The 18,143-nt window shown below is 37.6% G+C and overlaps 1 protein-coding gene across 4 annotated transcripts in view; it reads left to right on the forward strand.

Annotated features, from left to right (window-relative positions):
- The window catches only part of THADA (thyroid adenoma associated), a 288,533-nt gene that overhangs the window by 2,643 nt on the left and 267,747 nt on the right, over window positions 1-18,143 (forward strand). For all 4 annotated transcript variants that reach the window (XR_001145643.1, XM_012727581.1, XM_012727584.1 and 1 more), the window contains exons 4-14: window positions 840-970; window positions 4,798-4,946; window positions 5,056-5,088; window positions 5,428-5,476; window positions 8,058-8,245; window positions 9,404-9,498; window positions 10,763-10,983; window positions 12,407-13,104; window positions 13,785-13,936; window positions 14,853-15,008; window positions 15,669-15,791. Coding sequence is in view for 3 of the 4 variants with exons in the window: in XM_012727581.1 (XP_012583035.1) it covers window positions 840-970; window positions 4,798-4,946; window positions 5,056-5,088; window positions 5,428-5,476; window positions 8,058-8,245; window positions 9,404-9,498; window positions 10,763-10,983; window positions 12,407-13,104; window positions 13,785-13,936; window positions 14,853-15,008; window positions 15,669-15,791 (1,995 nt within the window). In the remaining variant the exon portion in view is untranslated. The remainder of the gene's footprint in view (window positions 1-839; window positions 971-4,797; window positions 4,947-5,055; window positions 5,089-5,427; window positions 5,477-8,057; window positions 8,246-9,403; window positions 9,499-10,762; window positions 10,984-12,406; window positions 13,105-13,784; window positions 13,937-14,852; window positions 15,009-15,668; window positions 15,792-18,143) is intronic.

Below are 18,143 nucleotides of genomic sequence, written 5' to 3' on the forward strand. Positions count from 1 at the left end.
CAGAGACAGAGTGGGGAGCAGAACAGGCAGATCTACTGAAATACACAGCTGAGGGGAGCAGCAGGCGGGTCAGGAGAGGTCTGCTATGCCATGTGGGTCAGCTCCGTGGATGGGGATCAAACACATGCTGCAGGGGCTTCTGAGAACTTCATAGTGCAGTGCTTTAACCTATTGTACCACCAGGGAGAGCTTGCATTGTTGGTCTTTTAATAATGCTACAGAAGTCCAGTATCTTAAGCCATAAACAAGTATGTAATAAAGTTAATATACAAGGCTCAGAAAAGGTGGGCCTGGGGCCTCTTTGTTGGTACAGGGTTAAGTCTTATGCTATCAAACTATCACCAACTGCAGTGGCATGAATTCAATTCCAATCCCCTGCCAGGGAGCCTACCCACATGGTGTGGCATACTTCTCCTGTCCCACCCGCTCCTCCCCTCAGCAGTGAGTGTATTTCAGGGATCCTCCTGTTCTGTCCTCCCACTGTCTCTGGTGAATCCTCTCACCCCCTACACTTTTGGCCTGAACTCCAGTTCTTGTATGTATGTATGCATGTATGTTATGTATGTATAAATAAACAAACAAATAAAATCTTAGAGAAGAAAAGAAAAGAAAAGGTGGGTCTGTAGGTTAAAAGAGAAGTTGGAGACTTGGGTTTAAGAAGTTTTATTGAATGAATAACTACTGAAATAGATGCTTAATTAAGTAAGTGTATTTAAGAATGTACTGTGGAAATGTTTCATATTGTAATTGAGACTTGAGAGAGTATTTCAAGCCATGTTAACTGTGCTGAATTTGATATTCAAGAAAATTATATGACTTTGAATTTTTTTGCATTATAGATTATTCCTTTACTGGAGAAGGCAAGTAAAAATGGTGTGTGTGATCCCACTATTCAAGGTTGTTTGGATATTTTGGCAGGCATTTATCTTTCTTTGAGTCTAAAGAATCCCTTGAAGAAAGTCTTGGCAAGGTAAGGAAAAAAAAAGTTAGGCATTATAAATGTTCACTTTGACCTTAAGTAATTAGTATGTAACTTTCCTGGTTTGGTAAAACTGAACTGAACTATATAATGATTTCATTCATATGGTTTTTTTGTTTGTTTGTTTTATTTTATTTGTTTATTATAATTGTTAAAATATGAAAACACTTTCTTAGCTTCACTGGCCCTCCAGGTTGAGGGCTGGAGTTTGTTGGCTTGCTTTAGGCCATTTACACTTAATTGCACTTATTGTTTAGATTTAAATCTATTACCTTGCTCTTTTTTCTCTTTTTGTCTCATCTGTTCTTGGCTTACATATTAATTACATAGGCAATACAAAATAATTTATGCTTGATATAAAAGCTAGAAACATTACAGAAAAACACAAAATAAAAAGTGAGCCTCTGTCTCACTATCTGTCCTCTCTTGCTTTCCATAGTAAACCTGATCGCTTAACATTTTGGTATCTATCTTTCTAGACCTTTGGGTTTGTGTGTGATGTATTTTAGTTTTGACTTTGTAAAAAATATGTAAGTGGGCTTGTATACTTTACATATTGTTTTGTAGCTTGTTTCTCACTGAAGAATGCCTGAGATATTTTTATGTCAGTACCGTCCCCTTATTCTTTTACCTTATTGTAAAGAAATGCAATGTAAATTGTGCTCTTTTCAAGTGTAGTGTTAAATATATTCACATTGTCTTGCAGCGAATTTCTAGATCTTTTTCATCTTGCAAAACTGAAATTCTGTTTCCCATGAAACAACAACTCCTCATTGGCTCCTTTCCCCAGCTCTTGCTGCCGTACTCTATTTTCTATTTCTGCGCTTCAGTTACTTTAAGTACCTCCTCCAAGTGGAGTCCTTGTCCTTTGGTGACTCTCTTATTTTACTTAGCATTATGTCCTCAAGGGTCATACATGTTGTCGCATGGATGTAGCCTTCTGTTTAGGCTGAATTATATATTCTATCGGATGGATGTTCCCCATGTGTGCAATCTCTGTGCTGATTCTTAGACTCCTTCCTCTTGGCTGTTGTAAATAATACTGCTTTGAACTAACTGTGCGAGTATTTCTGAGAGCTCACCTTCAGCTTTTTTGGGTGGATACCTGAAAGTGGGATTGCTGCATCATGTAATTCTGGTTCATTTTCTGAGGAAACTAACCCAGGTTCCATTTCCATAATTAGCCCACTCTACATTCCCACCGGAAGTTTTAGTTCTTTCTACCAGTTATAAGTATTCCATGATACGGTGTTTCAAATACCATATTGCATATTAATCACCCCTTTTAATATTTAGGTTGTTTTCAAGTTTTCATTATTCCAACAATCCTTAATCTTATATATCATTGCTTTTGGGCAATTTTCCGAAAAAAAATTTTAAAAAAGGAATTTTCCTTCCCAAAATTTTTTTATAGTTATTGCTAAATTGTATTTACAATACCTAAACTGTATTCCAGTTTCTGCTGGTACCAACAGAGAATGAAAATACCTGTTTATTCATGTCTTTCCAGCACTAGATATACCAATCTGTACATCTTTTAAAATTTGATAAGTAAGACCCTCTCTGGTGGCGCAGCGGGTTAAAGCACAGCACTAAGAAGCTAAAGCCACTTCCCCATGAATTCAATCCCCACCTGCCCCAGAGGTGACCACATGGCACGGCAGACCTCTCCTGACCTGCCCGCTGCTCCCCTAAGCAGTGTTTTTTGTCAGTCAGCCTGTTCTGCTTCCCACTCTGTCTCTGGTGAAGCCTCTCACCGCCCTTGCGCCTCTGGCTTGTACCCCAGTTCTGTATGCACAAATAAATAAATCTTTAAAAAAAATTGATAAGTAAAAATGGAATATATTATAATTTGCATTTTTTAGATTACTAATGGGATTGAACATTTTTCATGTGAGGAGTTCAACTATTTTACTTCTGTAATTACATGTCTTTTATATGTTGTTAGACTTATTTTTCTGTAAGTAGATAAATTTATTGTATTACAAACATATGATCAAGCACTGGTAAGTTCTAGGAGTTGGGTGAAGTGTCGACAGCATCATCAAAGACCCCGATGTTTTCCCTCTTTCCCATGTGTTGACCATATTTCCCCTTAGAGTTATAAGAGAATATTGTAGGCACAGGTGTCTACAGATGCTACTGCATCCAGAAAAAAGGGAAGTTCCTCCTTTGCTTCCCATATTATTAGAGAGAAGGACATTTTGCAGGAGACTTCCTCTCGGTTTCCATTGTCAGGATTGGATCACTCCCCTCTCTTTGGTTGTATGACAGGGATGCAAGGATCTCACACCGTTGTCTCTATGGGAGGTGGGCTTTGCCAGCATAGAAGGGCATGGCAGATGCCTGCAGGGCAGCCGTCCCTAGAAGGGCTTGTTGATTTTTCAGAACTCTAACAATTATGGGCCACATATATTCTTTATTTTGTTACTTGTCTTTAAGTTTTCTTCATGCTGTATTTGCTTAACAAAAACTATACAACTCTTTTTGGTAATCAGACCTGCTTATATATTTTTTGTGTGTAGATTTTTAGGTTTCATGCTGTAAGTGTAAGACTATATAAAATGACTTGCTAAGTCTTTTCTTATACTACCTTAGTTTACTTTCATCTGCCTGTTAAATCCATCGGAAATTAAGTTTTGAGTGGATTGTCAGGAAGGGAGCCACCTGCATTTTCTTTTCTGTGTGGAGAACCATGTATCCCCCAAGTGTCAAGTAGTTTGCTTTCCCCATGTACTTGGAATCCCAGGTTCTTTCATTATTTGTTCCCGGTAAACACAGGTTTGATTTTATAATGTCTGTGTTTATATACCAGCACACAGTGCTTGATAGTATGGCTAATTATGCTCAAGAACAAGTCCTTCCTTGGCAACTCTTCTTCAGAATATGCCTATTTTGGATTTTTTTTTCCTTTTAAAAAAACTCTTTAGAAAAGTTTAGTCAAATTTAAAAAATTGACTACTGGTTTTGATTTAGATGGAGGCAAATTTGACCTTAATTTTATTTTATCCTTTCAATAAGTATTTCTTGACTACCTACCGTGTGTCAGATGTTCTTCTAAGCATTGTGGAAACTGGTAAAACACTGGTTACATTCTAAAAGGAAGATGGAAGATAGACTAAACAGAATATGTAGGATCAGGTGACATGAATACTATGGAGAAAAATAAAGCAGAGAAGGGAGAAGGGGAACCCTAAGGATGCAGTGAGGTTACACTTGAAATTATATTTGCCATTTTAGAGATCTTTGCTTAAATACCACTCGTAAGATGATACTGAGGTTGACTTGATGGGCCGAGCCAGTGATGACTGGGTATGTTTGAGAGAAGAGTGTTCCAGGTAGAGGAAATAGTTAGACCGAGGGCCTGGTGTGTTGCTGGAAAACTGGGGGCGGCCACGTCCCCATGGGATGTGAGTAAATGGGGATGAGGTTGGGCATGGTGGGGTCAATGGTGGGGTCAGGTTGTCTCGGGTGTTGAAGTCATTGTAAACACCCCAGCACTGCTTTGTGGGGGACGCTATTGAATGATTTGTGGCAGAGGAGTAGCTATGGTGTTTGAGTGATGTCACAATTTCACTCTGGCCACTACGTTGACAGAGAGCCTACAAGATGGGAAGGAAGCAAGCTAGAAGCCGGGAGACCAGATGAGAAATGATAGACCAGGGAGTTCCAGTGATAGTTGTGAAGTTAGAATTTTTCTGACTGCATTTTGAAGGTGTAATTCAGTATTCATTCATTTGTATATTTCCCCCCCAACCCCCCCATTTATCCTTGTACTACAAGGTTGTCAGATTGTTAACATGTGGTTCTCTTTCTAGCTCATTAAATGGCCTACCTGATTGTTTTCTAACTGAAGCTATACAAAGTTTTACTTCCCATCTTCAAGAAGAACTGAATACTAGTGATCTGTACTCTTATAGGAAAGTGATTGACAATATATCGTCTTGTTTGGAGAATTTTAACTTGGGTAAGCCCGTTCTTTTATAGTACTTTCTCTGATTACCACCTGTCATTGCTTTAAAATGATGTGCGATTTGGTCATGAACCTCCTTATGGTGTTAATTTCCTCCCCACAGGTAAAGCCAGTGTTAATAATCTTCTTACAAATGGTAAGTTCTATTATTTTGTTTTCTTCTGAGAGATGAGTGTGGCAGGAGTCATTTTGGAACTGATTGTCTTTTAGCTCTTGTGGCTCAGGAATAGAGCCCCACAGGTGCGTAAGGTTCCCCTACGTGCTTCCTTTAAAATTTCTACTTTTACACCACCAGGTCACTCGTTAACAGTAACTTAAAATATTTTCTTGTTAAACAAAACAAAACAAAACGAAAACTAAAGCAGGGGAAATGATTAAAAAAACCCACAACTGCATTTCATTACTAGAAAACATTTCTTGTACTGAGGTTAACAATTTTCAATTCTAACTCGTCATTATATTCTTTTTGTTTCAGTGCTGAATTTTCTGCAGAGGAGTTTAATCGAAACCTCAGAAGAAAACAGGTAAGTGCAAAATGTTTGCCTGCTTGTGTGTGTCTGTGTGCACGCTGACCATTATGCATTGTTTGTGTACAAAAGATATTTTTAAAAAGATTCCAGGATGTGCTCCTTCCTATTGGCTCTCGCTTAATGTTAGACCTCATTATGTAAGTTGATTTTTTTTAAAGGTTTGATATTTAATCTAATACCATCACATAATTATGATGAGCATAAGTGAGAAAGAAAAGCTCTCTTGTTTCCACCGAGTGTGGCAATTTCATAGTTCATGGATGAACTATGTTCATATTCCATGGATGAAGTGTCCTGCGTTATGTCTCTGAAATATTAACGACAGCTGGTTTTTGTTTCAACTTTTACTATTTCTGCATAGCTTCTCTTCCAACTTGCTTCTTTCTCTTGGCTGCCTTTGGTCACTGTGTCTGTTGGTAGAATCTTTTCTCACAAGGGTCGGCTGAGTCCTTTTATTTGAGTTGGGGGTCTGAGAATTGATTTGTATCTCTGCACACAAGTGGGATTGAATGTACATTTTATTGAAGGGTAGTTTGGGTAGGTTATTTAGGAAACCTCCAATGTCTCTATCTTTGAACTTTTTGCATAGGTAGTGGCTTTACCATGGAAGAATCTTGCCAACTATTAGCTTGATACTTGTTTGCTGAGTGAGGGAAGGAAGCTGAAATCTTGGCATTTGATATTCATTGTGTATGTATGTATTCTCCTATTTCAATGTGTACACTGCCTTGTCTGTGTGTACTGTGTTCCTGTACAGATACCTGCTGTTCTGCCTTTTCTAGAGGTTGTTAATTGATGTAATCCAAGTTCTTATTCTTTTTCAACAGACTTGTTAGCCAAGTTTTCTTTTTGTTTCAATCTTCTCTTTACCTCCATCTCAAGGAGTACCAGATACTTACAGTTTTTAGTTTTTTGGGGACTGCAAAGCAGGTGGCTTCTGGGTTTATTTTGGACCTTGTATTCACCGTTTGTGGTTCTGCTAAGTCATTTATCACTTCTTCATCTTCTTTGTAGCATCTAAAATTAATTATTGTCTTGTTTTCTGCTGCCCTGTGATTTATGTCTTTTTATGTTTTATGTTTTTAAAGTTTTGCATATAAGAACTGGGGTATAGGCCAGAGGTGAGGGGAGGTGAGAGAATTCGCCAAAGACAGAGTGGGGAGCAGAACAAGAGGATCTACTGAAATATATTACTGAGGGGAGCAGCATGGAAACGGGAGAGATCTGCTGCACCATGTGGGGCAGCTCCCTGGTAGGGGTCAAATGCAGGCCTTAAAGGTTATAGTGCTGAGGCTTAACGCCTAGACCACCAGGGAGACCCCTGCCTTTTTATGCTTTAAATCCCTTCCCTGTTGGCGTGGGGGTTTCTGGGAGAGTAGAAGCCATGTCTGTGTGCCATCTGCAACACAGTCTCCTTTTGTCTTCCCAGGAGCTCTCTCTCTCCATCTCTTTTTGGGCTCTTCCTTTGCTTACTTCTTTAGTGTGGGTTCTATTTTTTTTTCCTTTTTTTTTTGACTGCTTAATATCATCCACATTTTGGCATTAGCTACCATCTCTATACTGATGAACCTTGGGCTTTTCACTAAAAATTAGACCTTTTCCCTGAGTGTTAAGCTCTTGTAGACCTTTTGTATCTGACTTACTTTCTGTGTTTTCAGGGTTAACCTATCTGTAGTGTATGTCAGAATTTCTTTCATTTTTATAGCTGAATAATATTCCATTGGATATATTTCTCACATTTTGTTTATGCATTCACATGTTAATGAACACTTGAGTAATTTCCACTTTTTGGCTACTGTGAATATTGCTGCTCAGTACATTGCTATGCAAGTGTCTGTTTGAGTCCCTACTTTTCAGTTCTTTTGGGCCTATACCAAGGAATTGTTGGATCATATGGTAATTCTATTTTAACTTTTAAAGGAACTCTAAGTGTTTTCCCTGGCTCATGATTAGCATCATTTTTGTGTTCTGCTATGCAAGAAAAGACTGAGAGGCCCACAGATAGAAGCCGGGAGACTGGCTAGGGGACTGTCACGATAATCTAAGGAAGAGATGAAAGTGGCTCAGTCGGGGGGTGCAGTGTAGGTGGCCTGACTGGGCATATTTTGTAGGTTGAACCAACAGGATTTTCTTATAGACAGGATGAGGAACACAGAAGTCAAGAATGATTACATAATTTTTGTAACTAAAGATGCGACCAAGATTTTCTGAAGGAGAAAATCTGGAAGCGCCTGGCATCTTGGAAGCAAGTGAAGAAATAATCACGATTTAGAAAATGTTCAAGTTTCTTAATTATGACATTCATTCTTAATCTGTTATTTTTACTCTAGAAGAGCAGTGAGGTTAGTCATTGCCTGAGAAAAGGGAAATATTGACGTAAATTAGAGCGTAAAAAATTTACAGTGTGTACCTACATACTTGGGACATTTATGAGAATGTAGAGAGGCATGCATAAATGTCTACAATAATTTGAAATTGATTTTGGCTCTCTGAGGAATGTGTTATTTTGGAGAAGGGTAGAAATGGTAACATTTTTACTTGACATGTTTTTTGTAATACTGGTTTTTCTTTGTAGAAAGTTTGCTGGAAATCATATTATTCAAACGCAGTTGATGAATAACTTGTTGGTAGGCATTAGAGTGTCAGTGATGCTAATACAGAAAGTACAAGGTTTCCAGAGAATTCATTTGAAGACTTCCAGTTCTGCCATGTGGCATAGTATGTGTGGATTGCTGGGTATTTTCACCAAGTTTTTAAGTGATGGTAAGTGTAAAATCATATAAATTATGATTATAATTTGTCAATCAGTTTTGGCTAATGAAGATATGAAATAGGATACTTTATGAGATATAGAACTTCTTTCAGCTCCTCAATGTGAGGAAAAAGCTTGCTTTTTTTCAAAGTATCAGTTCAGCAAGGGAAATGTTGAAGGACTTTTCTAAAAGAGAATCTGTGTGTGTATGTTGTATACAAAAAAGAAAACCTAACAGTTGTAGTGTTGAGATGCTACAGACCTTAAATAATAGAAGAAAATTCTTGAGAAGAAATTTCTGAATTTGGGAAGAAGATATGGAAAGGTTAGGGTGACTGTTTTCCTTAGCAGCAGGTATTACCTTCAAGTGATGCCGGTAGTCATGGTGGGACAGGTCAGGGGCTCTCTTGTTTCTGTCCCTGAGAAACCCCTTGTTATTGAGAGAAAATGTGTCTTTATACATATATTTCAACTAACAAATCAAATGAAATGAGAATTAGAATATCTTCCTGTGTAGCACTCAGTGAGTTGATATAGGCATTATCATGAAAGATTGCTAACTTGACAGAACACCGGACTACATATGTATCTAGTGTCTTGCTCTTACCACCTGTAGTCTTCCCAGAGGGATTGAACTGGAGACAGAAATCTTTTTTTTTTATTACAAAAGTTTATTTTTACATCATTTTGTACATTTTTTTTTTCCATCTCGATTGTAATCCCCGCAGGTTTCCCATCACCAAATCATCCGTGTGCCATCACCATAATCCCGTGCATTTCTCTCCCCCCCTCCCCGTTTTTGATCCCATTCCCCACTCCACCCCCACAAAATGTGGAGACAGAAATCTTTTCTAGGTCACTTGGAAATACCAGGAGGTAGCAGGTAGAGAGTAAGAGAGAGTGAATATTAGAAGAAAGGGAAAGGACTCACACTTATTGAATATGTATATGCTGGGCATAAAAGCTGTCATAGAGGCTTTACATTTTCCTATTCTACAGAGGAGAAAGCTGCATATCCAAGAGGTCAAGTAATTAGTCCAAGGCCTGCTTAGGAAGTGGTTAAGCTAGAATTTGCACCTAGGACTGTGTGACCCAGCAGCAACTGCTTTTCCAATGTGCCAGATTATTCACCTTCATTTAGTAAATGCTCTCTATTTTTTGCCAAACAGATGATCTGTTACAGACAATTCAGAGTACATGTGGATTAGCTGTTATTCTTTTCATTAAGACTATGCTTGATCCACCTGAAAAGATTCCTGACTTGGTAAGTACATTTTCTGCTTTGAATTTTACTTTATTGTTAGACATATTTTAAAGATATTTTTAGAGAAGTGGATTAAAAAAATGTTTGGGCAATATAATAGGATAATAATCAACTAAACAGGTATGGATGTATACCTTTATATCACAGATAGTATTGTAAGTCAACATTACTTCAATAGGTAATATAATTAAGAAAATAAAGTTTTTGAATGTAAAATTTTCTTTTACAGTCAGAATTTTAAAAATCTTTCTCTTATAAAAAAGACAGTTCCAAAAATTCAGATAAAGATAGAAGACAATAATAGTCACCTGTTACCCATCTCACAAGGATAATCATTATCAGTATTTTCAGCATATACTCTTCTAGTTTTGTTTTTTTTTAAAGATTTATATATTTATGTGTACAGAACTGGGGTACAGGCTAGAGGTGCAAGGGGTGAGAGGATTTACCAGAGACAGAATGGGAATCAGAACAGACAGATCAATGAAGTATACTGCTAAGGGGAGCAGTGGCCGGTTCAGGAGAGGTCTGTGAACCATGTAGGTCACCTCCGGGGCCAGGGATCGAACTTGCACTGATGTGGCTGCAGCTAGCTTGTAGTGTTGTGCATTAACCCATTGCACCACCAGGGAGGGCCAACCTTCTAGTTCTTTTTCTAGTGCTGTTTGTTCAGTTTTCATATTATAAAAGATACTTGCAATATTAAAAATTATGCAGTGATTAATATATGGATGTATGCTAACTGATAAATATATTCTTTTTGTTAAAGATAACCCAAACTTTGTATTTTAGATTAGGGAGCATGATAAAGTGAACTACTCAGTGAATATAACTGTATGGCAAATATAATTGATAATTTAGGCTACAGTTCTTTTATTCAACACCACAGGTGTTTCTGTATTATCTAGAAAATTATTTTGGCTCTGTATCTGAAAAATAGATGTATACAAGTCTATGAGATCATATAAGGTAACTATTGGATAAATCAAATTTTTTTTTCTCAACTCCCTGCCAAAAAATTTAGCTCAGCTCATCGTCCTGTAGGTGGCGATGTGTTGTGTCTTATCAAGACTGAAACCAGCCCGATCGTTTACATACTTAGATTTAATTTTTTTTTCTTATGATAATAGATTTTTTTTCACTGTTCGGTTCAGAAATTTTTCCTAAGATATTTCTGGAAAAAGAAATTTTTATAATTACGTTTTGAAATAGCTCTGAAAAGTTTGGGAGTCTTTATATGTATTAACTCTGCTATATTTTACAGATTAGTAGTTTGCTTCTCCGTTCAGTGGACAGCACCAGCATCCCCGAGTGGTTTTTGAACTGCTGCAGGAGCCTTTGTTGTGCCAGTATCTCCCAGTCTGCTCTCCTGTTCCTGTGCCAGGGGACACTCAGCATGTTGGATTGGCAGGATGGGAGGATGGGCCCGAGTGGGGAGACCCTGCTCTTAGATACTGTGCACGTCCTGTTCACCCTGAGTACACAGTGAGTGCTGGTGCTGCTGTCTCATATTTTGTTTTGCTTGTCAGACATTTAAAAGATGCAACTGAGCTCACATAGTAATTCATCGAAAATCAGTAAAGGTGTCCTTTGCTAGCAGGGAGATGTGTGCAGGGAATGAAATAGATATGAAAGTGGAACAGGAGGAGGAAGAATGATGGGAAGGAAAGAGTTCAGAAATTATTGGTGCAAATTAACTGTAGTGAACATTTCTACAATTAATTGTAACATGAATGGTCTAATGCTGGCATTTAAAAAAAAGCTATAAAATTTTTATATGTATAGTGCTTTAGATTTTATGAAGAATTACCACTGGTAATTAGTGTGATTCTCACATGACTGATAGATAGGATAAGAAATGTAATTGTTAAGTAGATAAAGTGAACTTTAGAAAAATAAATGCTTAGCTAAGAGTGTATTGCTAATAGGCTCCCAAATCAGAACTGAAAGCAGGTCTTCTTACGTCAGTGGGCTCAATTTTGTGATTTTCTTGACGTTTTGCCATAATACCTGAAGCTGATCATATGCCTGAAATGTCAACCATAGATACTGCTGATAGCAATAAACATGTAAATCAAAGAAGAAAAACACTATGTTCCACAATAAGTTTTTCAGTTATCTTTTTTTAATTGTACACATTTTAAAGGAATTAAAAATTCCTTATTATATTTTACAACAGCTTTACTGAGATCTCCATAGCTTACAAATTATCTGTTTAAAAGGTGCAATCAGTTGTTTTCATTATATTCACCTGGTTGTGCAAATCTCATCACTGTCAACTTTACAGTATTTTCCTTGCCCTTCAAACAAATCCCATCCCCCTAACTTTTCCCAGTGCTAGGTCCTCAGTATTTTTTTTTTGAAAGATTTATTTATTTTTGCTTATAGAACTAGGGTACAGGTTAGAGGTGTGGTGGGTGAGAGGATTCACCAGAGACAGAGTGGGGAGCAGAACAGGCAGATTGACAAAGTACACTGCTGAGGGGAGCAGTGGGTGGGTCAGAAGAAGTCTGCCACACCGTGTGGATCAGCTTCCTGGCCCGGGATCGAAGCAGTGGCTTTGCAGAGCTTCATAATGCAGTGCTTTAACCCATTGTGCCACCAGGGAGAGCCTCAGTCCTCAGTATTTTTAAAATCTCCTATGAAACCATCATCACAATGAAAATAATGAACATTTCTGTTGCCCCCAGAAGTTTCCTTGTGCCCCTTTTTGAATGGTTTTATACAAGCAAAAGCGATTCATACACAAATTTGAGCTCTGTTTGACCTTGTCATTTTTGTTGTTGCAAATTTAATAGTGAATGAGTTTTCTAGTCATTCTTTGCATTTTATGTTTTAAGAATCAAAATAAGTGTAAAATGAATTTTATTGTTCTCATTTATAATTGATATCACTCTTTCCCCCTTAGGATCAAGGAATCTACTCTGGAGATGTTTCTGTCTAGAATTTTGGCTTCTTGGACTAATTCAGCCATACAAGTCCTTGAATCAGGTTCCCCAAGCCTAAAGGACAATCTGAAGGGGAATTCCACCATAGTTGGGAGACTTTTGGAATATGTCTATACCCACTGGGAACATCCACTGGATGCTCTCAGACATCAAACCAAAATCATATTCAGGAATCTTCTCCAACTGCACCAGCTCACTGTAGAAGAGTCAGATTCTGATTTGGCATCTGATCCTTTCATTATTGAACTGACTGAGAGTCTCCTGCAACTGGAATGGCATATCAGAGGAAAGTACACGTGCCTTGGCTGCTTGGTGGATCACATAGGCATTGAACCTATTTTGGCAATAGCTGAAACTATTCCATCACAAATCTTAGAGGTGATGGGGGATCAGTCATTGGTACCTTATGCAAGTGACCTCTTGGAAACCATGTTTAAAAATCATAAAAGTCACTTGAAGTCCCAAGCTGTTGACAACACTTGGATTGATCAGTGGCATGAGACTTGGGTTTCTCCTCTCCTTTTTATACTGTGTGAAGGAAATCTGGATCAAAAATCTTATGTGATTGATTATTACTTGCCAAAATTATTGAATTGCAGCCCTGAAAGCTTAAGCTACATGGTGAAGATTCTCCAGACTTCTGCTGATGCTAAAATTGGTAAGAAAGTGAATTTTTGTTCTAATAATTCTAGTTATGTTTTTAAGAATAGATAATTAGGTAGATGTTGACCATAGGTAAAATAAATGTTGCCATTTCTATAAATACTAAAAGAAGATTGTAACAAATAAGATTTCAGATCCGAATGACTGTTTTGCCTACATAGATGAATAGTTTTGTGGCTGAAGTAATTTCTGTTCATGAAAGGGTGATTCCAGTTATGATTATAGGTTTTCCTTTATTACTGGGTTCATTCAGTATTTGTTTTTAAAGAAATAGTGGTTTTTAGCCATGGGATGTTTTTCCTACCCTTGCCCAAACTATTTTAATTTTTTTATACATTTAAACTATTTCACCACGTGCTAGTGTTCCTGATTTACTATCTGCTTTATTTTCCAAGTATTAAGGCAAAAGTAAAAATATTAGCAAAAAATTCTGATTTAAGTTAGCAATAAGAAGATTGTGCTCACTTGAAATTATTGAGACATGAGCTGTTAGATCTTCATATATAGTGAGCATTTTATAATAGGAATTTTAATGCATATTAGCTGATAGTTTAAAATACAGTTTTTTAAAGTTTGAAATGGAGTATTAATTTGAAACATGAGAATTGTTGTTACATAGCTCAGTAGTGGTCTTAGTTGTGTTTTTGAGTTAAGAGCAGTCTTCTTCATGCTTAGGGTCTTGTAATAGCAGAGGGGCACTGGGAGCTCTGATGGCATGTCTGCGAACAGCCCGAGCCCACGGACATCTTCAGTCTACAACTGATACCTGGCGGGACCTTGTGTCCAGTGCAAGAATAAAGCAAGGCTTAATTCATCAGCACTGCCAAGTAAGTAAACAAAGGATTAGGAATTCTTACATGCAGTAGACCTGTGATTCATTTATTCATTTAACAGTCCAGTAAAGAGATCCCTATGTTGTGCCCAGTACCGTTTTAGAGGATCCATAAAGAGGATGAATAGAAAGTGAAAAGTGTAGACCTGGCATCAGGCTCTGTAAAGTTTAGTTGAGGGTATAGGAAAACCTACATAAAACAATAGAATTCTGTGGGAGGACAATGCAGGTGCTCATGGTACCTTTATGTACATGGACTTAGGAGGCTCAGAGTAGGCGATGGTTGATTAAAAAAAGTGATGAATGTGGTATGAAGAGAATGAGCGTGGGAGTGGCATGCAAAGTGGAAGGACACAATAAGCAAGGTCTGGAGGATGATTAAGGACATTGTGGCAGGAATGGAGTGTTTCCTCCATTTTGTGGAAACCTCAGAAATGAAGACCTCAGATTTCATTTAGTTGGTGAATGAATCAGAGCCTCTCTGGCTTCAGTAAGGGGAGTGGCATTAGTGGGAAAAGGGATATATTTCCAGGGTGGAAGAAAAGAAACTAGGAGGCCAGTTAGATGTACATGCTAGGAATCTCAGAGCGAAGAGACACAATATTGGACGAAGGTGATCACTGAGCAAAAGAGGAGAGGGAGTGAAATCGGACATTATATGAATAATAATTTTTACGATTGTTGACTTTTTTAAAATACCCAGTTTACATACTTCATAACTAATTTTATAGTAAGCAATCACAAGATCTTGTTAGGTACCTTTCTGAAGTACAGATAGGTTAACTGGGGCTTACTTTCTTTTCTTTTGGTAGCCTTTGTAAATAAATATATCAAGTGTAAATGAATATATCAAGCTTGGGCTTCACTCATTTCATTGAAAAAATAATGTTTTATTGCTTGTTATATTTTAGGTACGGATAGACACATTAGGCTTGCTTTGTGAAAGTAATCGAAGCACAGAAATCATTTCCCCAGAAGAAATGCAGTGGATTCAATTCTTTATCACATATAATCTTAACAGTCAGTCTCCAGGAGTGCGGCAACAAATATGTTCTCTTCTAAAAAAGGTAGAATTTCTCATCCGAAAATATAGAAAAGTGGTGAATTTTGCCCTGATAGAGAGACCCAAGATTTGGGGAGTAAAATGGTCATGGGTTTGGACAACTGCATCTCTTCATGGCCCTTCTGTGATCTCATTTATGATCCCCTAAAATTTACAATTGGGATTGAAATCTATAGTGAAAAAGTCTTTCATTTGGTGTAATAAATCAGTCTCGATCAGTTTTTGAAAGAAGAAAAATCTAGTGCTGGAGTTTTTCAGGGTGTAAAGTATTTTAAGAACACTTTTGTAAGAAGAGAAAGGATGTTATTGTATAGTTAAAGTTCCTTAAATGCCTCATGAAACAGTTGTTACTGAACAATCAGACTTGAGTTGATCAGATGACTTATGGGTGAAAAACTAATATAGAAGTTATATCTACCTAGAGGAAGTAGAACAATGGTTTAATGATTGTGTTTTCTGGTTTGTGGTATTATTTTGTTTTAGCTTGAAAAACATTACTGATAACTTTCTGTTGGAAAGAAGCACTGCCAATATTAAAAATTTGAAAACCAGTACTTTCCTTGTTGCCCAGCTAAAGAATTTAGAAAGTTCTACCTTTCCCTTCTAGGCTGATGTTTGAATTTAATGTGACTCACATTTACCCTCGTTTGTTTTCTCTCAAAAGTTGTTTTATAGGGTACGGGAAAGTTCTCAGGTACTTTATAAACTGGAGCAAAGTAAATCCAAACTTGAACCAGAGATTGAGCTAACCCAACAGCATCCTTCTGCTTCTTTACAGCAATATCAGGTAAGTGATACATTTCTAAACAGATGACTTTTTTTTTTAATAATATAATAGTTTATTTTTACTTCATTTTGTGCATTTTTCCATCTCAGTTGTAATCCCTGTGGGCGTCCTATCACCAAATCACCCATGTGCCATCACCATAGTCCAGTACATTTCCCTCTCCCCACTGTTTTTGATCCCACTCCCCAATCCACCCCACAAAATGTCTCTGGTATATGGCGATTCATTAGTATTATTATTTTCTCTCCTGGTCCATTATACTGCTGCTATGAGTGAAACCATCTGGTATTTTTCCTTTTCTTTCTTATCTCACTAAGCATGATTTTTCCAGCTCCCTCCATGTTGCTGCAAAAGGTATGTGTTTATTTTTTTTTTGGTTGTTGAGTAATATTCCATTTGTACCACATCTTTTTTTTTTTTTTTTTTGTACCACATCTTTTTAATCCAGTCATCCACTTTTGGGCATTTGGGTTGTTTCTATGTCTTTCCAATTGTAAGTAAATCAACAATAAACATGGGGTGTAGGTATCTTTTGAGTCAGTGTTTTTGTATCTTTTGGGTAGATACCTAGGAGTGGGGTTGCTGGGTCATATGGAAGCTCCATGTTTAGCAGTTTGAGGAACCTCCAAACAGTTTTCCATAGTGGTTGTACTAGTTTGCATTCCCACCATCAGTTCAGGAGAGTTCCTTTTTCTCCACATCCTCGCCAACATTTGTTGTTGCTAGTTGTTTTAAGATGTGCTGTTCTCACTGGTGTGGTTTTAATTTGCATCTCCCTTATTACAAGTGATGCTGAACATTTTTTTCATATGCTTGTTGGCCATCTGCATTTCCTCTTTGGAGAATTGTCTTTTTAGCTCTTCTGCCCATTTTCTGATGGGGTTGTTTATTTTTGTTGAATTTCATCAGTTCTTTGTATATCTTTGTGATCAGTCCTTTATCACTAGTTTTTTGTGAGAAAATTTTTTCCCAATCAGTGGGATGTCTGCTAAACAGATGACTTTTAAGAAGCCTAAAATAAGTTTGAGCAAACATCAAAGGGAAATACATGGAATTCTATTGGTAAATAATTCTTGTGTGCCTTTTTTTCTGTCAAGCTGGTGTTGGACATAGGCCTTCTAGTGCTTTGGTTCTTCTTGAAGGTGCCTGAGGTGCAGAGCTCGTGGTGGGCCTGCTTCTGTTACACAACAAGATTAATGGACTAACCTGGAAAATGAACAGTTTATTTGGGCCAGCTGAATTTAGTACTTCAACACAAAGATAATTGCCAGCCTGAACTCCTCCACCCCTCCCTAGGTTAAAACCTCTGGACCTGGCCTTTTTCTCCTTCAGACTAACATGCCTTTCTTGCCTTCCTAGTGACTCCTGGCCCCTGCGCCAACTTTGGAATCTGTCCCATTTTAAAGTGAACTTGCAGACTGGGCTAGGTTTCAGGGCACTGTGTTAATGGGATAGATAGAACCTCAGATATAGCAGCTCTTGGCTGGACCACTGTTGAGCATGACAGATTTCAATTTCTGCCTCACAGAAAAGAAAGAGCTTTTCACTGGTTTCTTACTCCAAATATAGCCTCTTAGAAGTAGACTCTTACTTTCTCCCATGACCCACACAGATGCCTGAGATCATCTATTTTATTTGGAAACAAGTTTCATTAATAATACACTGGGCCATGACATACTCACTATTTACTTTACATATTAGTAAGGATGGACCTCATTTTTCAATTTTGTGTTTGAAAGATTAAGTAATCTAAAGAAGAAATAGTCTTTATAAGATTGAAGTCTGATAAAATCCCAACAGCAAAGGTTGGAAAGTTACAACCTAAACTTTATAGAAACAGTTTAGTTACTTTTGCTGTTGACTAGTGAGTTTACTTTATGAATCTGTCAGCTATAAGTGGGATTAGTAGACTTTTAAAAGGTTGACTTTGAGGCTATTAAATGAGAAAGCTCTGTTAACTAGAAAAGCTCTAAGAAGCCTTGCTGAGAGTCATTAAAAGTGTCAGATGTATATGGGACCCTTGGTGTGCGTGTGGAACAGTTATAGTTCAGCCTTTCTTAGATCATTGCTAGAGCCGAAAAAACATCTCCTTTGCTTCTTTTCTGCAAGGGATAAAATGACACTTGTGAAATATGAAATTGGTACTCAGAAACATGAAAACCTGTAGCTTTTGATATTTTCTCTCAGCTGCCTCACCTGTGGCTTTTGGAGCTTATGACTTTGGCACCATGTCACCGTCATGGACATTACAACAGTGTGTGTCACATGCAGTGTGGTTGGCTCTGTGCCAGTCAACCAGCTTGGTGTTGGGAAAAGAGAGTTAGTTGGAAAAGATGTCTTCTAATGAAGGAG

This window comes from Condylura cristata, unplaced genomic scaffold (genome assembly GCF_000260355.1).
Source record: "Condylura cristata isolate star-nosed mole 26May11 unplaced genomic scaffold, ConCri1.0 scaffold00020, whole genome shotgun sequence".
NCBI classification, from domain to species: domain Eukaryota; kingdom Metazoa; phylum Chordata; class Mammalia; order Eulipotyphla; family Talpidae; genus Condylura; species Condylura cristata.